This window comes from Gorilla gorilla, chromosome 16, assembly GCF_029281585.2.
Source record: "Gorilla gorilla gorilla isolate KB3781 chromosome 16, NHGRI_mGorGor1-v2.1_pri, whole genome shotgun sequence".
NCBI classification, from domain to species: domain Eukaryota; kingdom Metazoa; phylum Chordata; class Mammalia; order Primates; family Hominidae; genus Gorilla; species Gorilla gorilla.
The window spans coordinates 85,601,090-85,628,753 of record NC_073240.2 but is presented as its reverse complement, the minus strand read 5'-3'; the positions used below and the strand labels follow the sequence as shown (position 1 = coordinate 85,628,753).

Here is a 27,664-nt window from a genome sequence, read left to right as displayed (position 1 = left end):
TTTACATGGAAAGGCAAAGGCCTTGAACAGCAAAAGTAATTTTGAAAAATAAAAATAATGTGGACAGAAATAATCTACCTGATTTCAAGACTTATTATGTAGCTACACTAACCAAAATTATGTGGTACTGTTGGAAAGACAGACACACAGATTAATGGAACAGAACAAAACACTCAGAAGCAGACCCACACAAGTATGCCCAGCAAAAAACTGTGCATTTTGACAAAGGCACAAAAGCAATTCTATGGAGAAGAGATAACCTTTTCAACAAAGGGTTCTAGAGTAAATGGAAATCCATAGGCCCTCTCCCCCCACAAAAGAAAACCTCAACACAAGCCTCACACTTTATACAAAAGTTAACTCAAAATGGGTCATGGACTTAAATGTAAAAGGTAAAACTAAAACTTTTAGAAAAAAATGAGAGACAGTTTTTAGGATCTAGAGCTAGGCAAAGAGTTCTTCAACTTGACTCTAAAATCAAGATCCATAAAAAGAAAAGATGATAAAGGAAACTTCAGCCAAATTAAAAACTTTGCTCACTTTGACGGCTGGGCACGGTGGCTCATGCCTGTAATCCCAGCACTTTGGGAGGCTGAGGCAGGAGGATCACCTGAGGTCAGGAGTTTGAGACAAGTCTAGCCAACATGGTGAAACCTCGTCTCTACTAAAAGAAACACAAAAATTAGTGGGGAATGGTGGTGCACACCTGTAGTCCCAGCTACTCAGGAGGCTGAGGCAGGAGAATCGCTTGAACCTGGGAGGCGGAGGTTGCAGTGAGCCAAGATTCCATCACTGCACTCCAGCCTGGGCAACAGGGCAAGACTCTGTCTCAAAAAACAAAAACCAAAACAAACAAACAAACAAAAAAACTTTGCTCACTTTGAAAGACACTGTTAGAGTATATGAAGTCAAACTACAGACTGGGAGAAAATATTTGCAAAGCACAAAGGACTAGTGTTTAGAATAGAAAAAATCTCTCAAAACCCAGGAGTACCAAAAAAACACAATAAGAAAATGGGAAAGGATGTGAAAAGACTTTTCACCCAAGAGGACCTACAGATGACAAATCAACACATGAAAAGATGTTCAAGGTAAACCAGCTGTTAGGAAAACGCAAATTAAAACCACAATATCATATTAGTACACACCCAACAGAACTGCTAAAATGAAAACGGTGACGACACCAAACGTGAACATTTGGAGAAACTGGATCACTCACGCATGCATTGCTGGTGAGAATATAAAATGGTACAGTCCGTCTGGAAACAGTTTGGTAGTTTCTTTAAAAACTAAACATACAACTATCATATGACCCAGCAACTGCACTCCTAGGCATTTATTCAAGAGACATGAAACTTATGTTCACACAAACACCTACATACGAATGTTTATAGCAGCTTTACTCATAATGGCCCAAAAAGGAAAACAAACAAACAAAAAACACCAGATGTCCTTTAATGGGTGAATAGTTAAACTGGGTACATCCACACCATGGAATACTACTGAGCAACAGAAAGGAACCAACTACAGTATTAATGCATGCAATAACTTGGATAAGTCTCTAGAGAATCATGCTAAGTGAAAAAAGTCAATCCAAAAAATATTACGTATTTTTTTGGTTCCATGTCTATAATATACTGTTTTGATTCCATTTCTGTAATACCCTTGAAATGAGAAATTTGGAGATAAGATAAATGGTTGTCAGGGGTTAAAAAGGGTTTGAGGGTGGGAAGGAAGTAGCTGTGGCAATATAAGGGCAACGTGAGGGAGCCTTGTGGTGATAGAAATGTTTTGTATATTGATGGCAAATGGCAAAGTCCTGCTTGGTTATTGTACTACAGTTCTACAAGATGTTATGATGGATAGGAGGCAGTTACTGGGTAAAGGGCACCAGAGAACTCTCTGTATTATCTCTTACAACTGTAGGTGAATCTATAGTGATCTCAAAATAAAAAGTTTCACTAAAAAAAACCAATTGCATATAAAATCTGCAAAGAGATTTAGTCAGATTCCAACAGACTTACCCAAAGCCCCACCCATCTATTGCACTGGTAAACACCACATTTCCCTGTTCTGGAGAGAAGTAAAGGTGAGAATCATCTGTGTCCTCCAAGCCAGTGCTCCAGTCATATACTTGCTCTCCTTGTTCAGAATTTGGATTCGCTTGGGATTCAGTCTCCCTCTCTGCTCTTTCTTCTAGGACTTTAGAAGTAAAAAGAGTTCCCGTAAGCGCATTAATCTAGGAGAGATGGTGAAATGGAAGAGCGTCATTCAGATGCTTAGCATGCTCACGGCAGGAGAAACACTGTTTAACCTGTGTTAGGGCTAGAATCATCAGTCAGTTTGGGCTCATTAAGCACACACGAATGGAGGTGACATTCACAATCAGTGAATAACTTAGATGTATCCATCCTTCCTAAACTCAGCATAACTAAATTATAAGGTTTTCGGAAGGTTATTTTGTGATTATTATTATTAGTTTAATGTAAATGTTAGTGTGTCATATCCTTAATTTGTTTTTCAGTGCTGAGGCCTAGTATCACAAAGTACTCATGATTTCCAACCCCACAATCCTAGTTTGTAACCTTAGTCCACTGCCTTGCCCATCTCTCACATCGGTTGTCTGAAATGTGCACTACTCTCTTCAGGCCCTCTTCCCAACTCCTAATCCTCAACTACTTTCACTCCCAAATAGGCAGTAATCTTATGTCCTACCTCAGAAAGAAAATGGAACCTATTACTCAGATTTCCTTCAAGTGCCCCACATCCCAATCTACAAGCTAACTTATGTCTGCAAATACCACCGACCTTTCTCCTACCAATGCAGGGCAGGAGTTATTTTACCTGTTCCTATTTCTACAGGGAATGATATCCATCCATCATTCTTTTTCACTGTTCTACTTTTATTGTTTCCTGCCTTTAGCAAATAAATATACTCAAGTTGCTCTCATCAATGCTTTCCACTGTCTTGAGGAAGAAATTTCAAACTCCTATGCATGGCATACAAGGTTCATCAACATCTAAATCCATATCCTTTTTCCCATCTCTTGTCACTGTTTAACATGATCTAATTAATCGGCTATAAAACAATTTGCAGCTCCTTAAATGAAACATTGTACTGTGCTTTTTCTTGCCTTTATGACTTTGCCTGTCATATTCTTCCTCTTTTGAATGTCCTTTTCCTAACTGCCTACCTGGCAAACACCTACTTTACTTCCATCTCAAGGTTTCCATTCTACGATTTCTAACTCATTCTTCCCTCTTGACCCAGACTGGGTTAGATGGCCCTTATCTATGCTGTCATATCACACCCGGGGCTTATCTCATTGTTCTCCAAATAGCTCTTTGTTTGTCTCCCCTACTATACTGTGAGCTCCTTGAAAATAGGGATTCTGACCTGTCCATCTTACGTTCACAATCCCTAGTGCACAATGGACATTCGATAATTCATTTATTAAACGTGTATCTATGAAATATTTGCTGAATAAATAAATGAATGAATGCTTGGGTAAAATTTCCTCTAACAACAGGTAATAAAATACTATAGACAGGTAATAAGATCTTAATATTGCTTCATTTTGGAACCAAGATACAATGTTTTAAACAAGACAGCCTATTGTCCAAGCTTTATATGATGGGTGCTTCCAAGAGATGGAAGGGACTACTGAGAACATGCTTATTCTGTTGCCTCTGTTGTAGAATAACACCAACATGTATGAATCTGAAGTGGAAAAGTTCACTTTTCTGTAGCAATGGTTCACACCCAGCTCAGTAACTTCCTTACAACTCTTCTTCGAGGCTAAATTTTTTAGATACTAAAAATTAAAATACCTGTTCTAAAATACTCTTAAGGTGAGAATAGGCCTATTGTGGGGTAAATTTCAGTTCCACTATCAAGTGATCAATCTTATTAATCACTAAAACTGGATGGATGTTTTCAAGCCAAGCTTGTCACAGAACTGCCTGTGTCTAATAAAAACAGAAAGAAAAATGTAAAACTCATGATTTGAAATAATTAGAGCACATTAGAAAATCTTGATTAATAACCACTCTAGACTATGCCAGCCACACAAAGGTATTCAATAGGCATTCATGAAGTATGTATACAGCACAGTAGCAAAGAACTGTAGACAAGAAATCATCATTGCCTTTATGCAACTGACAGTTAAGAAGGATAAATAAGGCTGGGCATGGTGGCTCACACCTGTATCTCAGCACTCTGGGAGGCTGAGGCAGGTGGATCGCTTGAGGCCAGGAGTTCAAGACTAGCCTGACCAACATGGCGAAATCCCGTCTCTACTAAAAATACAGAAATTAGCCAGGCATGATGACACATGCCTGTAATGCCAGCCAGTTTATGTGGAGGTTGAGGCATAAAAATCACTTGAACCCAGGAGGCGGAGGTTGCAGTAAACTGAGATCGCACCACCGCACTAAAGCCTGGGTGACAGAGCAAGACTCTGTCTCAAAACAAAAACAAAAACAAAATATGTTAAATTAAAGTCATCATCTCTAAGATCCCTTCAGAACTCTGGTGATTTAACTCCTTCACAGACTGGAACGTTACCAAATGTGAAATATAAAACCAATGTTGTGATTGTCAGTGAAATGCCTAAAGTCAGTCAGTTCCCCCTCTTTCCTCACCCTTAACCATTTAAGTATTTTCTCATCACAATCCATTACCTGTGGACAGACTCCTTCCACAGCATCTACCACGATGATGCATCCATCACAAATGCGAACAGCGGTTGATACTTCTGAGGAAAAGTCCACGTGTCCTGGAGAGTCTATCAGATTAATCAGGTACTCCTCATTACCTAAAATACAATTTGTAAACACACATTTTCAGTTGTGCAGGTATACAATGCTCTTCCTCAGGCATTCTAGAATAAGAAAGCTGAAAGCTTCTAAGAAAAAACTGAGCAGAGCTAAAGGAGTCAAACACTCAGTCAAGAGCTATCATTCCAACTTTTCCCACTGATGGGACTACTGATTCCAAATAGCATCTATATAAAATGTTAAAGGACTTTATTATTCTAATAGTTACCACTTAAGAGCTTAGTAGGAGCCAGCCACTGTGATACTCACTTTTAATGTGCTAATCACGTATTATTGAATCCTTACAATATCCCTGTGAAATACATATTACTATTCTCCTTTTACAGTTTAGGAAATTGAAACTGAAAGAAATCAATGCCCAAGAACCTGACAGTAAAAGCCGTTCAAAGGAACAACAAAGCAGTTGGCCAAGTTCTTCCCTACAATTTATCAAAGAGCAGTGTATGAATCGGCTCAATCAAGATTTAGATTTAGACTCAATTCTACAAAATATGTAGATTTAGACTTAATGCTACAAAAGATTCAGACTCAATTCTACCACAACTTAAGGAGCAGTTACTATGTGCCAAGCAGTGCACTATGTGCTCTCCCATTAATATCTCCTTCAATAGTCTCAACAGACAAATGTATTAAACTTATAGTAGGGTGATGGCACATCCTGAGTTGTCTGGTTTTAGCACTGAAATTCCTACATCCTATCAAAGCCCTTAGTCCCAGGCAAACAAGAAAAAAAAAGATCATCTTAGGTTATAGAGAGTTATCATTAAACATAACTTAGTATACCATGCAGAAAATTAGTTAATACTTTAGAATTCTGTACTCATTCCCCATTATTGATAAATTTGATATAATTCTCTTTTAAAGGCAGAATGACTATTAGAATGCTCATATACTTTACTTTCGCTCCTCCCCTTAACTCAGTGTTTATCAACTTGAATGTGCTCAAGAATGACTACAGGGTTGAGTATCCTTTATCTGAAATCCAAAATGCTCCAATGAGCATTTCCTTTTTGTGCCATGTTGGTATTTGAAGAATTTTGAATTTTGGAGCATTTCAGATTTTGGATTTTCAGATTTGGGATGCTCAACCTGCAATTTATGGGCCATTTAAAGGATTTTCCCCCAATATAATTTTAATGACTTCGCTTGTGCCCTAGGTGATACTGATGATAAACACCACCACAACAATAACCACAACCAGCGCTTAACATCTGTGGACTGCCTATTCATGGCTGGCATTGTTCTAAGCATAATACAGAAATTATCTGATGTTTACTTACAACAATCCCCTGTAGTAGTTACAACTATTAGCCCAATTTTATATAGCAGGTAACTAAGGCACAGAAAAGTTAAGTATTTTTCTCAAGGACATCCAGCTAGAATCCAATTCTGAGGTTGACTAAGATCACACAATTCAAAATGATAGAGCATAAGTTCAAGTCCACTTAACTCCAAAGACCATACCTCTAACCACTACACTCAGAAGGCAGTAACTCTCACCTCACATGCCAAGATTCCACTGCTAATGAATTCCTAAAACACTGGGTGAAGCATTCCCAAGCGTACTGAGGCTCAGTGGGAAAGACTGCCATCAGTTAGCAACAGACTGCCTTCTTCAGTACCACTCCTCCCCGCTGCCTCCTGGTCTTTTCATGCAAACTGCTTTATGAGGAACCATTGCTCTGCTGAAACCACCAGAGAAGGCTCCAACCAGAGAAGACCATGGAGATCTCCAGTGAAAATCCAAGAAGTCAAATAACCAGAGCCCTGGAGCAATGGCCCACTGGACCTCAATCGAGCCTTTCACTGGCAGATCTCACACCAGTTCTCCTAGTCAACATTTTCGATAAGTATCATGATCTCAACCAAGTACACCAGAGAAAAAGGAGCATGTCTAGTAGTGGTCTAGGGTCCTATCACACAAAATTAAAGCTGTGAGATTCTTAGAATCACTCAGCATTTTCTCAGCCTAAGCCTTTATTCCATAGAAAAACATGCTAACGCCCTCAAAAGGTAAGAGACTGACCCAAGGTCCCAAAAGAAGCAAGCCAGAAATACACCCAGGGCTATCTAACCCTCTTAGTCACTTCCCAGGTCTTAGATTCCTTCATACTTTGCAACTGGGGAAACAACACTTGCCTGTTCATCTGGCTAAACTCCAGACTTTAGAGTGGGAGAACTTCAAGTGCTTTTCCATCCTTTGTGATACGACCGGGACCTGATACTGAAGTTTCAGAGACTGGGTCTCCAGTCAAGTTCTTTACAGAGTCTAAAAATGCACTTGTACAGAAATTTCAGGCTTCCTATACAACAGTGCTCTTACCTTTTATTGGAGTTACAGACCTTTTAGGGAATAGTCAGAAAAACGAATACCTATCTACCTATCTATGCTCCCCTAAGTACGCATCCATTTCCAGATTCTTTGAAATTCATTCAGGAAGGGCAGGTTCAGATCTAGAGAGGAACTGAAAGCTAATGATACACCAAGTGTTTCCACCTGAAAATCTACATCCTCAAAACTAAGTGTCTGATCAAATAATACAGCTGACAAATACAGCCAGCCTTGGAGCTCACATCACACATACATACTAAAGGTTCAGAGAAGCCCTGTGAGAAGTCTGTCCAACTCTGTTTAACCTGGAGTTTCTCAAATGTATTCAATGGTGAGAAAGAGGAAATGCCATGGTCAGTCACACAGCTGACAAAGGCTTGGCTCTGAGCCAGGCCTCCCAATTCCTCTTTCAATGCCTTTTTCATCTTAATGCTTTCCAAACAACTTTAACCTAAGTTTCAAAGGTCGGGGAAAGAAGTCCCATATCCATTAGAGAAAAAAAGTCCACAAGCACAGCTCTTCTGCTGTGACTTCAGCCACATTATGTCTCTTTAAAAAATGCCATTTACCACTTTTGTGTATGTGTGATCAAATTAAAAAATACATAAAAACAATTACAGGACTTATCATGCTAGATATTATTATTATTGCTAGTGGAAATTATTTAAAAAGTAGAAAATGCATAACACTTTTCAGGAGACAAAATTTTTTAAGCATGCTAAATGATCTTTCTGATTTGTAACAAAGTCCTGAAGCTACATATTGAACTAATCCCTGCAATAGCATTCAGGGACAGAATGCTGCTGCTTTACTTCCCAGGCATTCCAAACTAAACTGCTTCATTTCAAGGCACAGATCTAATCAGTCAAGCAACAATTCAATCTTTTTACATTCCAGGGAACTGAAAAAAAAATTGGAAGACCTGAAGTTAATTATGGGAGATATCTTTCAGACAATTTCTGCTGCTAATAGGGAGTTATGGGAAAAGAATTGCTCTCTTGCCCATGGTTTTAAAGTGCCATGGATAATTGTCTCACAGAAGGTGCACATTTGTCACTAGGACCTGCCAAAACATCTCTGTATTCAGTAAAACTTCATGTAAGGAGTTTAGTGTTCAACTTCCAAAACACTGGAAATATTCACTAACGCATACATAGAAACCTGACAAGAGAAAACTTTCCATAAAATAAAGAAGAAACACTGAAGTTATGGATGAAGATCTGAACCTCCTGAAAGTGTCCTTTATGTTTCAGTGTATGGTAGAGTATTTTGCCTGACAACAAAAATAACAGAAATACAGGCAGAACCTGAGTTATCTGAAGACATGTTCCTAAATTCTTTATGTATGAACTTATAACTATTATATACATAAGTTGTACACCAACTATAACCAAAAGTCTCCCTCCACAGGAAATACCACTTTTTATTTTTTAATTTTTTTTTAAGATACAGTGTTTCACTGTAACATTCAGGCTGGATGCAGTGGCACAATCATAGCTCACTGCAGCCTCAAACTCCTGGGCTCAAGCGATCCTCCTGCCTCAGCCTCCAGAGTAGCAGGGACTGCAGGCACACAACGGTAATTTTTATTTTATTTTTTGTAGAGATGGGGTTTCACTGTGTTGCCCCGGCAGGTCTCAAACTCCTGTCCTTAAGTGATTCTTCTGCCTCGGTCTCCCAAAGTGCCGGGATTATAGATGTGAGCCACTGAACCTGGTTACCTTTTATATCTTAATACTATGTTTTTACATTTTAAATCAATGTATAACTTTGTAAGTTATAAATCAACTAATATGGCTTATTTGACAGAATTGTAAAGCACAACTATAAAGCTGATACAGGTAACAGGATAACTATCTTTATGAGAAGGCTGCCACAAGGAGAGGTGAAGGGTGGTTGACTCTGATGGTATGTGTCAAAACTGAGACGGGGTCAGGCACAGTGGCTCACACCTATAATCCAAGTGCTTTGGAAGGCCAAAACAGGAGGATCACTTGAGCCAAGACCAGCCTGGACAACATAACAAGACCATCATCTCTACAAGAAATTTAAAAAATTAGCCAGGCATGGTGGCACATGCCTGTAGTCTTAGCTACTTGGGAGGCTGAGGCAGGAGGACTGCTTGAGTCTAGAAGTTCTGGGCTGCAGTGAGCTATGATCACCACTGCACTCCAGCCTGGGTGATAGAATGAGACTCTTGTCTTAAAAAAAAAAAAAGTGACAGGGGTTAGGAAAATGAGAGGAAAAATGATCTAGAAACAACTATGAATAGCAAACTGATTAAGTTTTCTTTTGCTGCACAAACCCAACCCGAAGACCTCTCCAGACCTTCCTCCAACATGAAACTAGACCACGTACAGACCACTTCTGATTACATTTGGCCTCACCCACTTTTGGTTTTTCTCAGTATGATGCCAGTCCACATCTGCCACCCAGTACTGTGGCCACACCTTGAACTCTGACATCACTGAGAACTTCTCCACCTTTGAAGGCCTGCTGTGTAGACAGTACATCTAATAATTACACATCCACATTGTCTTGATTCCTTTGATCACTGGCAGTTTTGCTTGGAAGGGTATAAGAATAAGAACCAGAATAAGAAACCCTGGAGTAAAAAAAAGGTTGATGCTTACTTATAATATCTCTATGCCTAGCATCACCCTGGAGAGTCATAGATCAAGGATCAATTTCACACTGCTAATGCACGTCATTAGTATAAGGTGCGGGTCATATCATCAGAGTAATTGAGAGAGTAATTGTAGTATAACTTTGACTAAGAAGCGGGAAGAGGAAACATGCAGAGGAATGTGGGGCTGAAAGAAGGATTTATGTATTTTTTAAGACAAGACAGACTTGAGCATGATTAAAAGCTGATGGTTACAAGCCAGTACAGAGGGACAGGTGGAAGATACTGAAGAAAAGATCATAAACAGAAGATAAGTCCAGAGCACAGGTTTTTGCCAGTGACAGGAGGCAAACAAAAATGCCCATACCATTACGTTTTGAGGTACAGTGGCAAGCAGGTGAGAATTCTTCTCTTTTCTGTGAAATAGAAAGTAAGAATGTCTGCTGAGATTGTGGAGGAGGGGATGACAGGTAGGCTGAAGGAGACCAGAAGGTTTAAAATAGCTGCTGGGAAGAGTAAGCAAGACCTAATAGAGAGAGAGATGGGAAATCTGCCAGCAGTCTGGAGGACCACTTGAGAACCTAGCCCAAATACAAGGATGAAGACGTGTAGAGAATTAACTTTATCAAGGGTTAAAATTTTATTGGGAAAAATATGACAGAAAGTCAAGAACCAAAGAGACTGAAGATGCTGGGAAGACTGTCAGTGAAATGACAAATCTGGGCTGTATGAGGCAGGAAGTGAATGAAGAAAGAGGCTGTTGGGAGTCAAAAAACTAGAGAACATTATGAAGTTAAAGAATGGGTACCTCATTAGTCAGGTGAAAGAAAGAAAGCTGGGAGAATCAAAGATTGTAGAGAAGGAAGTATTTAAATTTGAAATGTCAAAGATGAATAGCTCAAGGTGATGCTAAAATCCAGAAAGTAGTCATGACAACGGGTAGGTGAAGTGGAGAACCAATGTTGTTGAGAGGATAAGCTGTTGAAGAAGTCATTCTCAGGGATGGTAAAAGCCACCTTAGAAGATTCAGGTGAAAAGAACAATTATGAGGCCGGGTGCCAAAGTCACTAATGAACAGGAAACATCACCAGGAGCTGACAATGACTGGAAAGGTGAATAATTGGATGGTCTGAGTCTTGAAAGGAGAAGTTTGAAAACAAGGGTAGAAGAATTAACTTTTGTAATCAGATCTGGGAACAAAAAGAATGGCAATCCCATATCCTAACCCAGAGATACATGGAACATGAACGAACGAGTAGCATTCACTTGGAAAAGGTACAAGGCAGGCAATGTCATCAGAAGACAGCCAGGCAGAAGGGGGAAACGTCAATAAAAAGACATTGAGGATGTAGCGATGTTTGTTTCCCTTGGAATGTTTTCACAGTAAGTTTTGGTAAGGAGGGGAATAATGGGAGATTGAAAGAGGCTGACAGAATCACAGAGAAACATGGGGAAGAGACTATAAGAGAGGCCAGATCATGTGGCTTGCATCGTGGGCAGTGACTGAAGACCACAGGGATGTAGGTAGTGTTGGCCACAAGACGTCCATAGCAATCCCTAGTGGAAAGGAGATACTCAAGCCTCAGGAGGAATTTCCTTTAGTTGTGGCCTGACTTCCAAGAGACTAATGGTCCAAGTGAATACGCTGGAAATGTGGGTTCTAGGACTACTACCACATGCTAGAAATTACTCTGTCCTTGGGAAAGTGTCTTCACCTCTCTGAACTCCATTTTTGCACATGTGTAAAATCAGAGTAATACCCATCACAGAGTTGCTGTGAAGATTAAACAAAATCAGGCATACGGGACACCTAGCTCAGAAGTGAACTATCATGTACCTAGTTTCTTACGCCTGGCATCAACTGAATACTTCACAAAGTAAAGCATTCATTGTCTGACGAGAACAAAATCTACCCTTCAGTCAAATGAGGGGTAATGGAACTCTTCCCTCCCAGCCTCATTCTGGAAAGAATAAGGCAAGTTAGGACCATGGGTAAACGTTCACACAGCCAGAAGGAAAGGGAAGCTACTGCCTCTGAATAAGAGATGACTTTCTGCTACATGCTGGCCTTGTCTGTAATTAGATAGCATGAGTCAGTGTCTCCATGGCCTAGTCTTTCGAGTATAAAACCAGAGAGCCACAGAGCTGAAATCAACACATGCGTAAATGCTCCTTCTGCCCACAACCACTAACCCTAACAGAGGTATTTACAAAGTGATCAACTTGCATATGGACCTCTTTGCAGAAGGCTGCTATATCCTTGGTCTCCACGTTTAGAGGACATCCTCACTGCATATGGCTGACTCTTGGGTGAATCCCAAGTGTACCACTGAACCAGGCTATTAGCTAGACTAAATGCCTAAGGTTACTAACTAAAAGCTCATAAGCTAAAGCCCACTGCAGTGTGTTCTACATGGTGTTTTACAATTTTTAAATAAGTTGCCGTCATTTTGAAATTTGGAAGATTTTACCAAAAATCTTGATGCCAACTTTTCTTGAAAAAAAAAAAAATTCCCACAGGGTGTCAATCAATCAAGTGGAGCTGAATGATACTGGTCTTTATCCAGGAATTGGGGGAGGTATTCCATGAGTGGGCATAATTCACTCTCTAGTCCTTAACAGCCCCACCCAAACTGCCTCACTTATGCAGAGGTGTCAACACCATGTCAGCAATAATATTGTACTTCATAATCACATCTGACAGGTGTTAGAATAAGTAAGCTATTTGGGGGGGAAATAAAGTCAGATATTTACCTCACAGTGTGTGCATACACATACAACTTGCATTAAATATAAAAATTGAAAATATGAAATAACTGGCGGTAAACTGACAGTGATTTCTATTCCATTTTTGTGTTTTACTATATATTCTATAACACATACTAAATTTTCTATAGTAAATATGAACTTGGGCCAGGTATGGTGGCTCACACTTGTAATCCCAAAACTTTAGGAAATGGGTACAAGGCTTGCATCCAGGAGGTTGAGACCAGTCTGGGCAACATAGCAAGATCCCATCTCTACAAAAAAATTGAAATATATGTGTATATATATATAAATTGAAATAGATATACATATACACAATATATACTATATATGCAATATATATATACACGTGTGTATGTATGTATATAAACTTGTAAATTTATTTAAAATATTTTAAAAGATGAATTAGATAAAAACTTCAAAAGTTCAGCAACAGCAGTATTTGCTCAGGTATAAAAAACGGCTATACAGTAGAAATGACAGCAGTATTCCTTTTGATGAATTTCAAATTATTAACCCATGTGAATCTATTTCTGTCTTCTATATCTCGATTCTAGGCTAAAGGATTCAAAGACATTACATCCCCTTAGGATATTTTACAGAACTTATATTGTTAGGAATACTTCCTAACAAGATAAATGTGTGGTATTCTTGTGGGTAGGACACAAAGAGAGGTAAGAAACAGGCAAATAACAAGATTTAATAATATGATCCCAACATTTGTAGCAAATTTTGGTCACAAACATCTAGATAATAGAGGCTCCATTTTCTCAAAGAATAATTAGGTTCCTGGAAAATGCTGAGATAGTGTATGACCTTGATGGTTTTCAGCATCACTTCTATAATGTGCAGGATTTATCTGTTTACTTTAAACTAGAATAAGACCCTATATTTCAACCCAAATAAATATTTGAAAATACTTTTGAAAGCTCGTTAAATTAAGAGAACCAGAGAAAGAGTTTAACTTGCATTTAGTACACAGATTCTCAAATAAGAGGGGATTCAAAGTGGGTGAGAAGGAGGGGAAGGCATGGTATAAATAAAAGTCACCTGTGGAGTTTCTTCAATCATCAGGTTTCCCTCTTTTTCTCCCATCTAGGTTCCCCTTCAGACGTCCCACCTTCAGAACAGGAAATACCCCATTCTGGAGAATCAGTACTAAGATACAGATAAAAACATATCTCATCTCTCAGGTGCTCCGAGAGGATATGTCCCAGTCAACATTCCTAACTTCTATCCCCATAAGGCTCTGCACTGTCAAGTGTGCTGACTGCTCAGCCCCAATTCCCTTCTAGGCAGTAACCCCATGCTCACAAGAAACACGTTTGACACTTTGTGACTCCACTCCAATCACCACTGATTGGATTAGAAGGTGACTAACCAACCCAAGTGCAGCCAATCCATAGGTGCAACCTCTGTGATGGGCTGGCATGAAAAGATAAGCAGAGCCGCGTCCTGCTCTTGAGCCTGTGTGCCCAGAAACACAAGACATTGAAGCAGTAGGCAACAGAAATAAGGTGAAAACAGACAGGATAACAGGGTAAGAAGTCAGGGCAAGGTGAATGTACAAAGATGACGACATGCCAGTAGGCAAAAGCTATGAGACAGAGAAAAGACATACAGGATAATAGTGGAGATACAAACAGACACCCAAATCCAAGGACAACAGTGGAGTTCCAGAGGAAGGATCCATAAACTTTTACTGCTGTGGTCTCTAGAGCTATCTTGGATCCAGAATGAAAATCTGGCTCCAATTTTTATGAGACATCACTCCAATAAAACTCCTGTTTTTCCGTTTTCATGAATATTATTTCCAATATCATTTCACACATATGCTTTCAATAATCTATCTCACCCCAACCCAAGCTAGCTTGTCTCTGGTCTGTGCAACCAAGAAAGCATACCTGGCCAGGTGCAGTGGCTCCCGACTGTAATCCCAGCACTTTGGGAGGCCAAGGCAGGCAGATCACCTGAGGTCAGGAGTTCGAGACCAGCGTGGACAACATGGTGAAACCCCATCTCTACTAAAAATACAAAAATTAGCTAGGCATGGTGGCATGCACCTGTAATCCCAGCTACCCAGGAGGCTGAGGCAGGGGAATCACTGGAACCCAGGAGGCAGAGGCTTTAGCGTGCAGAGACTGCACCACTGCATTCCAGCCTAGGTGACAGAGCAAAAAAAAAAAAAAAAAAAAAGTGAGCCGGGCGCAGTGGCTCACGCCTGTAATCCCAGCACTTTGGGAGGCCGAGGTGGGTGGATCATGAGGTCAGGAGATTGAGACCATCCTGGCTAAATGGCTAACATGGTGAAACCCCGACACTACTAAAAATACAAAAAAAAAAAAAATTAGCCAGGCGTGGTGGCGGGTGCCTGTAGTCCCAGCTGTTTGGGAGGCTGAGGCAGGAGAATGGTGTGAAGCTGGGAGGCGGAGGTTGCAGTGAGCCAAGACTGCACCACTGCACTCCAGCCTGGGCAACAGAGCGAGACTCTGTCTCAAAAAAAAAAAAAAAAAAAAGGGGTACCTAAAATAATCTGTGAGCAGCCAAGGTAACAGAGCCCAACCAAACAGAGTTCAGACCATTCAATTCCCAGGGTCCTATAGCAAATTCTCCTAGAATACTACACCAGAAAGACAAATGTGAATTGGAACAGGTGAATTTTATGGTATATAAATTAAACCTTAATAAAGTGGTTAAAGGGGTCAGGAGAGGGGGACTACAGACCAAGTATAGAGCAGAAAAACTAAAACTGACACCAGAGGAATCTTCAAATAAAAGCACACTAATAATCTGAGTAAGGAAGAAGGCAGCCTTCAAATCTCTTGAAGTCTATAAAATGAGATAAGAAATGAATAGACCCTCAACCCCATTCTCTGGATCACAGGATGAGAACATACCCTTTAAAATGTGAGAATTTTTTTTTTAAAAAATGAAGTGTTACTTTAAACATTAAACATTGAGAATTCATGTGCCTAAGAGCTTCAAAACTGGTTTGGTACAACAGCCATGCCCCACAGAGTACATCTTTTGGTGGCAGTGCCAAAGATATGACACTTGTGAAGGATGAACCACAGGTAAGTTCATTAGGGAAATAAAATTTATCTTTATTATTTTCTTCTAATTACAAAAATATACATTTTGTGTAAAATTTTCAAATACCACAAAAATAAATATTTTGAAAAGTGCAAGTTTTCCATAATCACAGCCCCTGCAGAGAGCTACTGTTAAGGGTTTGGTAAGTATCCTTCCAGACACCTTTATCCGCATATATAATATATTTTTATTATCCAAACACATTCATATCTTACAAAAATACTCTGCAATTTGTTTTCTGTCTCTTAACATACCATTTTCCCCTGTACAATAACATACATATTAAACATTTGTTTTAACAGCTGCACAGTATTTCACTGCTTGGATGTATCAGTTTATTGAACCATTCTCCTATTGACATTCAGGTTGTTGGTATTTTTTTCATGAATACAAACTTTTTAGTGAATATCAGTGACATGTATCTCACACACTTACATGAATATTTCTGTCAGATAAATTCCTAGAAGTGTTACTATCAAAGTAGCATCCTCATTTGAGGATAGCAAGCTGGTACTGATCATGGCAGTCTACTTTTAAGTAAATAAGACTCCAAATCTAACATGCAGGCCAGGCCATGAGGCAGAATAGTAAGGCTGAACCAGCTAAAGTCCTAGGGCTCCTGACTTTCCTTGTGAAGGAATCCATATAATCACCTGGTGGAGGGGGCAGGTGTGAATTGCCAGTTCTTCCGCCCTCAAGCCAGTCAGAGGTTTCCATCTGCATCCAAGCCTGGACAGCCTGACTCTGACAACAGGTCATGTGGAGAGGCCAGAATAAAATATGTGGAATATAAGCAAAGAAACTGAGGCATGCAATTAATTCAGAAAGACAGAGGAGGACATGAAAGATGCAAAGCTGTGTTTCTTTAAAACACAGACTGATTTACCTGCTGCATAATGTAGGGAAATGGCACTGGATTTCATAGTGATCCCTCGGATCTGTTCATCTTCTCTGCTGTCCATGTACCTTAACTGGAAAAATGCAACATATGCATCTTCACTTCCCAAAGAATTAAAATGTAACATTAAAATTTGCTAATTTAGATTTTTGTTTTAAATACTTAAATTTTTTATTTTTATTTATTTTTGTAGCGACAGGGTCTCGCTATGTGGCCCACACTAGTCTCGAACTCCTAGCCTCAAGTGATCCTCCCACCTTGGCCTCCCAAAGAGCTGAGATAACAGATGTGAACCACCATGCCCAGGCAATACTTAAATTTTAAACTACACAGCGCCTCTTTTTTTTTTTTTTTTTTTGAGACAGTCTTATTCTGTTGCCCAGACTGGAGTGCAGTAGCACAATCTCGGCTCACTGCAAACTCTGCTTCCCAGGTTCAAGTGATTCTCCTGCCTCAGCCTCCCAAGTAGCAGAGATTACAGGCATGTGCCACTACACCTGGCTAATTTTTGTATTTTTAGTAGAGACGGGGTTTCACCGTGTTGGTCAGGCTGGTCTTGAACTCCTGACCTCAGGTGATCCACCCACCTCAGTCTCCCAAAGTACTGGCATTACAGGCATTAGCCACCTCGCCTGGCCCTCTCTCTTTTTTTAAAGATGATGAGGGGATGGAGAAGTGAAGTTAGTTGGCGGGAAGGGAACATGACAAATGAAAAACATTACCACTAGGAACTCATAAATGTATTCAACTACTGCATACCCTCCCCAGAGTGTTGCGCATCCAAATATCAGCCATGAATGATGGGGCAGGTCAAGAACAACTTACAGACAGTAGCATTTGGGGGAATTCTTTCTAAACATCAATAACACAGCCATTCTTTTCCTATTTATAAGCTGTTTGACAAATTCTGAGCAGAGACTGAAACAGAGGTCTCTAGAGGCAAGAGAAGTGTGTTTACCCCTTTCCCAATTAACAGATTTTGAATATATCTTTTTTAAAAAAGAATACAGTAGAAAATATTTGTAATATGACCATTTAATTGATAATTTTCCCAGTGATACCCACCAATGAGCGTCTACATCTCATTTTCTAGGCCTTGCAGTGCATCAGTACCGACAGTGGTTGCATTTAAACAAAGATCCCATCCCTTTCCAACTCCTTAGCCGTAAGCACCAGACTAACCTCCTCCTCCTTTCTCCAGAATGATTTTCCCTTACCCTTCCTCCATTCTCTCCACTGTCAAACTTTTGAAAAATTCTTAACCTGTCTATTTTCTCCTTTCTTTCATTCAAAAGCACCAAGAATTATCTGTTGATATGAACTGCCACATTTATTCATCCACATTAATTCTGAAATTTTCAGAAAGGCTTCCATTTCCACAGCTCTGGCAAAATCAAAGTCCTAAAAGCTATCAACGACCTCTGGCCAAACGCAATAATCATTCTCAATCCTCATTTTTCTTGATTCCAGTGCAGCATGACAGTTACCCTTTGTGTGCATGTGTGTTACATGCATATGTGAAATTCTTCCAAGAGTCTGAAACCTCTTAATTTACCTCCATCTCTCCTTAGATCCCATTGCTGGTTTCCCTTCACCTCTCCAACCTCTCAGTCAGTCCTTCCTTCAGAAAGTCTCAGTCCCTTGTCAGTCTTCTATAATGTACGTTTTTAAGCACTGAGTTGGTATGAAACATGTGTAATACATAAATAACAACACAATGAACCCCTGTGTATGCACCATCCCATTTCAAAAGGAAAAAAAAGTTTGTTACTTTTGAAGTACCCTGTGCTCCTGGCTTATAGGTAACCACTATCTTGAATTTTATCTTGTTCATTTCCTTATTTTCTTTATAATTTTTAAAAATGAGTGTGTCACTAAGCAATATATCATGTAGAGTGGCAAGTTTTAAGCCTTCTATAAGAATCATACTTAATATATTATACTGTCATGTTTTCTTTGTTCAATATTGTTTTCCTGAGATTCAGCCATATTGATGTAATTCATTCATTTTTATTACCATAGGACTTCACCTCACAAATCTACCAGACCCATTCGTCCATTGCATTACTGATGGACATGGAGACCGATTCCAGTTTTTTGTAACTATTACTGCGCTGATATGAACAGTTGTTGGTCTCTTGTACACTCCCTACCAGTAGAATTTCTGAGTTATTAAATCTGCACATCCTCAACCTAACTTGATATTTCCAAATTATTTTCCAAATAGTTGGACTGATCCACGGTGGAATAGTGCTTTTTTTGATTCATAACTTCAACAGCTGATATTGCTGGACTTTATTTTTTAAGATGGGTGACAAATAGCATCTCATGGTTTTAATTTACATTTCTCCTATTATTAATGGGATTAAGTATCCCTTTATAAGTTTCTTGTATTGGCCATTTAACATTCCTTTTCTGTGAACTGCCTATATAAGGCTTTTGTCCACCTTTCTACTGGTTGTAATAAAGATTTATTTTGTTTTGGATAGGAGTTATTTATAATCTCTGAATATTAGTCCTTTGTCAATTATATCTGTGTTAATATTTTTCACAGTTACCAGGCTTGTTTCTTCCATTTCTTTCTGGCATCTTTGATAAATATGTTCTTAATTTTAAGTAGTTTATTAACCTTTTATAAAATTGTTTGCACATTTTTGTCTTAAGAAATCTTCAAGGTCATAAAAATATTAGCCCATATTATTTTCTAAAAGCTTTACAGTTTTGCTTTTAAATATAAGTATCTTAACTGTGCAATTGATTTGTGTGTGGTGTTAAGTAGAGGTCCAATTTTTTTTTCCACATGGATAACCAATTGCCCAAGAACCATTTGAAAGGTTCATCTTTTTCCCACAGATCTGAAATGCCAGCCTACTATTCTAGGCCTACTATTCTGAGCCATCAGTCAATTTCACGCCTCAGCCGATTCCAGGCCACAGGTTACAATACATCAATACATTCATAATACGTCTTAGTTTTCTCCAATATCTTATAGGTTTTGTTGTTATTGTTGTTGTTTTTGTTGTTTTTAAAGAGATGGGGTCTTGTGCTATCCACCAGGCTGGAGTGCAGTTGCTGTCACAGCTCACTGCAGCCTCAAACTCCTGGGTTCATGCAATTGTCCTGCCTCAGCTTCCTAAGTAGCCGGGATTATAGGCATGAGCCACCATGCCCAGCACAGGTACATTTTTTACGTTATTTAAATGGTTTAATGTATTTAAATTTCTGTATATTATCTATTTATTGCTCATGTATTCTTTTCAATGGTTTTCATATCCTGAAATGTGCCAAATTGTTACTAATATCCTAGCAATTTATCTACATTTCTTCTTCCTGTCCAAAATTCACACTTTTAATTTTTCTTTCCAGCTTTATCACTGCAACTAGAACCTCCAGTACAATGTAAAGTAGAAGTTATAACACAATGAGCAGAAAGGTGTGACGGCCATACTTGCCTTATTCCTGGCTATGAATAGAAAAGTTTTAACACTTCATCATTAAGCTCAATCTTCATTGTAGGTTTTTTACAAATATCCCACATCAGATTACAGAAGTTATCTTCTGTAACTACATTGCAAAGAGGTTTTATCACAATAGATGTTGAATTTTACTACATGTCTTTATATCTGTTGACATGATCATGATTTTCTTCCTTTAATCCATTAATATAGTGAAATTACATGTTAAACCAATCTTGAATTCCTTGGGATAAACTCGATTTGGCTATGAATAATCATCTTTTTATACTATGCTGAATTCTGTTTGTTAATGAGGATGATAATTTTTGCATCCATAATCACAAGGTTGGTATGCAATTCTCCTGTCTTGTATTATCCTTAACAGACTTTTGGTATCAAAGTTATGCTATCTTCATATGATTTGGAGAATACTCCCCGATTGTTGGGTTTTTCTCTGCTATATTTTGCAACGGTTTAAGTAGGACTGAAATCATTTGTTCTTTGAATGTTTGGCAGAACTAGAGAGTTAAACCATCTGGGTCTTTTCTTTATGGAAAGATTTTTACCAGCCAATTCAATTTCTTAAATGACTATAGAATAATTCAAGTTTCCTATTTCTTCTTGACTCCATTTTAGCAAGTTATGTTTTCCAGACATTTTTCCATTTTAGCACTTTTAAGTTTACTGGCATAAAGTTGTTCATTATATCCTATTATTACCGTATTCACTTCTGTAGCATTTTTCTTTCTGGGTATCACTTATTTCTGCCTCCTCTCTTTTCTTCTTGATCATCTTGCTGGTGTTTTGTCAGTTGTGTTACCCTTCTTTAAAGTCATTCATTCAAAAGTATTTATTTATATATACTATGCTTTGTATATATCCAAAGTACACTGAGCCACATTGGGAACATTAGCAGGTCAAAAGTGTCAAATGTTCCTCAACAATGTCAATGAAAAGCAAAACAAAAAAGTTTTCTAGTCAAGACAATCAAAAATTGTCTATATTGCTAGTAATTGTTTACATTAATAAACTTTATATTTTTAGAGCAACTTTAAGTTCACGGAAGAATCGACTGAAGTTTCCCACATACTCTCTCTTCCCACCAACACATAGTTTCCCCATTATATCTATATTGTATTAGTATACAATGTGATACATTTGTTACAACTGATGAACCAATATTGATGCATTATGATTAATTAAAGTCCATAGTTTACATTAGGGTTCACTCTTCATTAGTTATGTTAATCTTATCCAAAAACAAACTGTGGCTTCACTGATCCTTTCTATAAAATGTCTGCTTACTATTTCAGTAATTCATGCTTTATTATTTCCTTTCATCTACTTTAGAGTTATTATACTTTCTCTAAATTCTCAAGTGGGGAAAATATAAGCATTTCATTATTTCACTCAACCTAGTTTTTTTCAGCCTCCTCTAGATAGTATCTTGGGCCAGCTTCCCTCCCAACCCACACATCAATTCCCAAATCGATCTTCAAGTCTACTGGATCTACTCTGTGGATTCAATTTTGCTTCTCTATCTCCTCTTCTCTCTATTCTCTGTCACCTGATAAACCCTGTTGTTCATATCCTAAATTCATTATAGAAATGAATATATCTTTATTTTTCTACTGCCAAGTAAATTATTCCAAGCCCTTTCAACTCATAGCTACAAATAAAGATCTCTTTATCTCCTCAAACACGATTTTCAGGCTATGTATGGTGGCTGACACCTGTAATTCCAGCGCTTTAGGAAGTCAAGGCAGGAGGATTGCTTGAGCCCAGGAGTTCAAGATAAGCCTGGGGGAATAAGGCAAAACCCTGTCTCTACAAAAAAAAATTAGCCAGGTGTGGTGGTGTGCACCTGTAGTCCCTAGTACCCGAGTGGCTGAGGTGGGAGGATCACCTGAGCCCAAGAGGGCGAGGTTGCAGTGAGCCGTGCATGATCACACCACTGCACTCTAGCCTGGGCAACAGAGTGAGATCCTGTCTCAAAAACAAAAACCAAAAAACCCACTATTTTCATCACAATCTTCAGGCATAAGCAGCTTTCCTTTGATACTTAGGTTAACTTTTAAGGTCTTCTATCATCTTATACATTCTCCCTGCCAGTGTGTTTTCTCTCTCACTAGTCTCTAGGCAAATGCTCCACTCAAAGCACAACACACAAATTAGCCTTTATCCATGTTATTTCCCACCACCTGATAGCTTTTCTGTCTTCTCCTCAAACCACCCAATTCGTTCACCTACAAAGAATCTTTTGCTGTGAAATCTTCCACAATTGGGTATCATTTGCTTGTTGCAAAAACTCACTTTTGCACTTACAAAATATTAATATAAAGCAATACAAACAATATAGAAGTAACTGTTTTTCTCGCCAGCAATTTTATCTTGCAAAATGGATTGGCAGCTTTTATATGCAAGAACTATATTTTATACCCTTTTGGATCACTAAAGAACACAGAAAATGGTTCATCACATTGTTGACAGCTAATACTGAAATGCAACAAGTATTTATAAAATAATAACATACCTTGCCTGCTAGGTGGCTGGAGATGATTCCATTGCTAGATATAAGACAGTCAGCCAGAGTAGTTTTTCCTGTTAAAACAGCAACATCGATTCAAATCTAAGTCTTTTTAAAAAGGGGTCATGGGATGGATCATACCGATAGATTTAAAATCTGGTCATAACAATTGGTTTAGTAAAGATTTTCTATTTACCTATGCTAGGTGAAAAAGACAAAAGAGTTTGATTAGACTCTTGAACAGACTATCATCTGGAAGGACACAGATGCTAGCACTCTCTAATGCTGGAATCCTATCTCCAACCCTGTGGATCTAATCAACCTCATCTGAAAGTTGTCAAGCAACTTTTCTTAAAGTAGAGAATTTTTCTTAAATTGAGGCAGACTTTATACAGAGAAAAACACACTTTTCCGTGATAGGGCAAACCACCAAACCAATCAAAATATAGAATACCTGATGAGTTTTACACAGTTACTATAATTTGTCCTCTAAGAATTTGATCAAGTTTATCACAATTACCACATCAATTATCCCATATCCAGAACCATGACCATGTTTATCAAATTAAGCCCCTGACAGCACAGAATGACAAAATGCAGTAATTTTTTTTCTCTGAAACGCATACTGGGTAAAACATCATCAATAAACAATTGAACATACTCTTCTGCCATACTTCCCCATGCATGGCCTCAGCTGGAATTTGCTAGTTAAATTGTCTCAAGAAAACACTTATTTATCAAAGAAATTCAGGAACTTTACCCATATCTCTTACTGTTTGTAATATAGCCCGTGGAGGCCATAAACTATAACAACCAATGAAACCTAGTATCCAAATCTAAACATAGGAATCTACTTTATAGCAAAAGAATCTTTGTATATATTTATAGTTAACTTTATTAAACAGACTACATACAGCTAAAGTCTATGCAATTTTGTGTGGTATAAACAGGTGATTCTGTTTAAAGAATGTTATGGGTATGCATAATTACTACAACTGGGTTAGAGTAAGCAAATGAGAGTTTTTTCCTTCAAGATAAGTCTTTATTGCACTTTAGGAACTTCAGCAAAGCTATGCAATCTCTGTATAGTTCAAACCAGAGACCAATCAGTAGGAGAACTGAAGGTATTTAACACTGTGTTATCTGTCTGCAATGTAAATATGTATTAGCATATAATCCTAGAGCATCGCTTTCCTGCGACCCAATAAAGCCGAATTTATTCTAAGTACATCAAGTATATACTTCCCTAGGAAATAATTATCAAGCAAGCAGGAACTTTGCTTTATTCACAGCAGTATCCCTAGGACCAGAACAACGCTTGTCATATAGAAGACCTTCAGAAAATACTTGTTGAATGAATCACAGGTTTTCTAGGATAGTACCAGTTTAACATAATTTTAAACAATACATTTAAAGTAATTTGTTACACCCCACTGAGTTTCCACTTGATTAAATTCATAAAGAAAAAAAACCCTTCTATCAGCCTTCACACTCTCAAAATGTGAGCAGTAAAATTATAAAAACTCATGGAGGCAGGGGTTACTCACTGGATTTGTACTAAAACTCATTCTCAGCTGGCTTCACTTGTAAAGTGATCCACTATCTGTCTGTCTTTCAGTTTCCATATTCACATCACTTCAGCTCTTCTATCAATGACAACAGCCACCTATCCTCTGACTTTGGATCCATCCTAAGCATGTCCACCAGTCTAATCTTTCTCATGTTTTATTTGATTACATCATTCCTGCTCCATGTTTCCCCCCAAAGGTTCCCTACTGCCTAATAGTAGACGTTAATAATCGTTTTCATGGTGAAGCATTTATGTTCCCTCTCATTATTATCACATTTAATCCTATAGCCTATAAAGTGGGCATAGTTTTCATCCTGTTTTACAGATGCTGTATACTGAAGCTCAGGAAGGCAAAGTACGTAACTTGAAAATGGAGATCTGAACTCAGGTTGTCTAACTTCAGAGCTGGAGCCCTTAACTCTTAGCCTAGTTCCTATGAAATATGACTCAGCCTGCTTCTTCACCTCGCCGACTAGTCCTTCACCTTTAGGATGGTAAATAGACTTTATTTCACATGCCCATCCCAATCACTTTGCTATGGCTACCTAAACTACGAAGGGGTTTGAAGAGGAGGCTTAGCACGAGGGAGCGCTATGGGGTTACAGCAGTATCGGTCAGAAGCACACACACCACGCGTTGGCTATCTCTGCCTTTCCCAGATGCTGGGCTTTGACCACTTACATTTCCTTCTCCCCTTGATGACACATTCCCACTTGTAATGTTTATCTCCATTTGTCATCTTGAGCCGCCTTCAAGTGTCATCTCTAATACTAATTATGTGGTGAGGCCTTTTCTTAATCCCTCATTTCTCAATCCTCTAGTTCTCCCGACATTAGAGTCTACTTTTTTCTCATGTTTGTCTCATTTTGCTCTGCTGCCCCTTAAATCCTCCTCTACAGCTCCAGCCTGGGCAACAAGAGGGAAATTCCGTCCTCCCCCCACAAAAAAACCTCCTCTACAGCTGGGCTGGTGCCCAACTCATAAATCTCCACGTTCTGACATACTTGGCAAAATATCTTGAACTTAACAGATGTTTGATAAATATCTGATGAATTAAACAGGATTGCATACCACAGACTCTAAAGACATTATGTTAAGACTACAGACATTTTATACCTAAAGCCATTTCGAAAACAAAAAATTCAAGTTCTGGTTTAAAAAACAACATGACATAATATATAGAAGAATGCTACTCACTAGGTAACTGTGTTCATTTCAAATGCCTTATAGCAAAGCAGGCTTCCCTAACATCACACAAAACTTTTAAAGGAAAGACTTGCTTCTTAGTAAACACCACTCTCAGCTGCCCACAGCTTCACTCCACTGAGACATACAATGACACACCTCCCTTATTTATCAAAATAAGCCATTTAAAAAGTATTCTTACCATGGTCAACATGAGCCAAAACACAAATATTCCTGATGTTAGCAGTGTTTTTCTGAAGTTGAATCATCTTATCCAAACTTATCCAAACTGTTGAGCACCATGATTATTTCCTGTGTCTAAAAATTAAATATGTATTACAAATGGCCCAGAGGCTAAAGGTCGGGGCAAAAGAAAAAAATAATAATAAACGCTGGGAGGTGGCAAGGCTTCTCAAACCCCTATGAGATAGACCACCAAGGCCTAAGTCCAGTTCGAGCACTAAAGTCAGTATCCTACCACGATTACACTTAAGGAGTTTGCTCATCCTTCCGGATCCAAAGGCTGCGATGAATCACTCAGCTTGTGGGGGCTGGGTGCACAGCGACACCAGTAACCCTGCCGGTGGAGGAGTACTCGGGTAAACTTCTCCAGGCCAATGACCACGTACAGGAAGGGTTGCATCCAGGAAAGAGAGAAAATGCTGAAGAAGATGCTCCCCTTCTCTTTTCAGTCTTCCCCCAAGTCCCTCATTTTGACATTCTCGCTCGTCCTCGCGCGAGGTCAAATACCCAGCTTTATTCCTGCCCATGGAGCCCCAACAAAGTTTTGGGTCACGTGCTTACTATCCAAGCAGGTGCACTGCCGGTCTTTCATTCCTTTCTAAATCAAAAGGAAAAACCTCTACACTACATGCCCTTCATTTATGCAGGGTCCCGGATTCGTCCTATTTGAGGATCCCGGGTCTACACAGGCGACCGCCTCGGCCCCAGACTGGAAGCGACACTCCAGGGACCAAAGCTCCCAGCCCGCGCTCGGCCCCAGCCCCTGTTCCCGCCTCAGAGCCGCAGCGAGCAGGGTCCTGCGGCACCGCCCAGAGACTGGCCTAGGAGTTTCCAGCCCCCAGCGCCAGCCCACACTCACGGGCTGCAGCAGCCCCACCAGCCCTGCTCCTTCTCCCGGGTCCCGGCCACACCAAGAGCTTCGGAAACGCCGAGAACTCTGCGGGTCCCGAACGCCCGTGCGGACGCTTCTCTTACGGCGCCGGAAGCCGGCGCCGAGTCTGTCACCGGGCATCCCTCTGTTGCCTTGACGACGGCGGGCGCTGTAAGAGTAGAGAAGCTGCAGCTGCTGAGGCGCGGTGAAAGAAACCCTGGGAGCCAAGAGCACGAGGAGCTGGTGTCTGTGTCACATTTGTACTTGCGGGTAAGAAACCGCTGGTGTAGCGGCGGGCCGGGGCTTGGGAGCCGACCTAGGGCCTAGGTGCACGGAGCCGGCTCCTCGGGAACCCTGAGAGTGGCCGTACCCCGCAGATGAAGAGACGAGGGAGCAGCGACTTCCGCACTTATCCCGCCCCACGAATACTCGCTCCGCACCCGCCGGCTACCCGGGGGTAAAACGTTTGTTCGTAGCCCCTGAGACTCCCAATCAAGGATGCAAAGTAAAATGCCACCCGGGCCAGGTAAATAATATATGTGAAGCAGCGACGGGATATAACGCTGGTGAGTAGTGGGATGTGATCCGACTGGGAGAGTGCATTTCCACCCCATCATCCCCCACCACGAAGATGAGAAAGAACAGTGCTCAAGGACCTGAGTCTGCAACCCATATCACATTTTCTTTCATCTGCACCTTTCTATCCTCCCAGCCAGACCATATTCCCATTCCCGTCCAGGCAGCAGTTCTTTGGGATCCGCCTGACTGAAAGGCAGTACAGTAGTCACCACCCTGAAACCTAGAATCCAACTGTGAGTCCTGCCTAACAACCTTCCATCACCTGTAAACACAGTCTTCTCCTTCCTTAGCTTCAGCTGACCCAGGGATTAGATCATTATTTGCTAAATAAATATGAACGTGTCAATCCCTTTGTATTTGTAATCCTCTTCAAAGAAAACACCTTCATGTTGATGGAAAGCAGTTTTTTTGATAGTCTCATAATAAACACAGTTCGTAATTAGATGTAGATTAAAATATCAACAAATTAACTTTGGGTGTATGAATCTGCAGACTGGGGTGCAGGAGAAAATTTTTACTTTTTTTCTAATTCATATTCAACGTAAGCTCCTTTAACTTAGGAAATTCAGTCTTCATTATGTTGAGGGCTACCCTTAGAATGGTGTGATTTTACTTTTTGTTTGTTTGTTTTTGGTTGTGTTTTTTTTTTTTGTTTTTTAAGGGTTTTGTCTTTATTTTCT

At 39.5% G+C, this 27,664-nt stretch overlaps 1 protein-coding gene across 3 annotated transcripts in view; it reads right to left on the bottom strand.

Moving 5' to 3' along the window:
- Positions 1–26,491, bottom strand: part of LOC115930794 (elongation factor-like GTPase 1) — a 32,577-nt gene extending 6,086 nt beyond the window's left edge. The window contains exons 1-6 of one of the 3 annotated variants that reach the window (XM_063698786.1): positions 26,394–26,491; positions 25,494–25,895; positions 22,543–22,610; positions 16,543–16,627; positions 4,684–4,817; positions 2,025–2,239 (exon numbers count right to left, since the gene is read on the bottom strand). In XM_063698786.1, coding sequence (XP_063554856.1) covers positions 2,025–2,239; positions 4,684–4,817; positions 16,543–16,627; positions 22,543–22,610; positions 25,494–25,560 — 569 coding nt within the window. In that variant the 5' untranslated portion in view covers positions 25,561–25,895; positions 26,394–26,491. Of the gene's footprint in view, positions 1–2,024; positions 2,240–4,683; positions 4,818–16,542; positions 16,628–22,542; positions 22,611–25,493 lie in introns of all 3 variants that reach the window. The other 2 variants (XM_055362849.2, XM_063698785.1) reach the window with 2 other exon arrangements.
- Between the last annotated feature and the right edge of the window lie 1,173 nt (positions 26,492–27,664).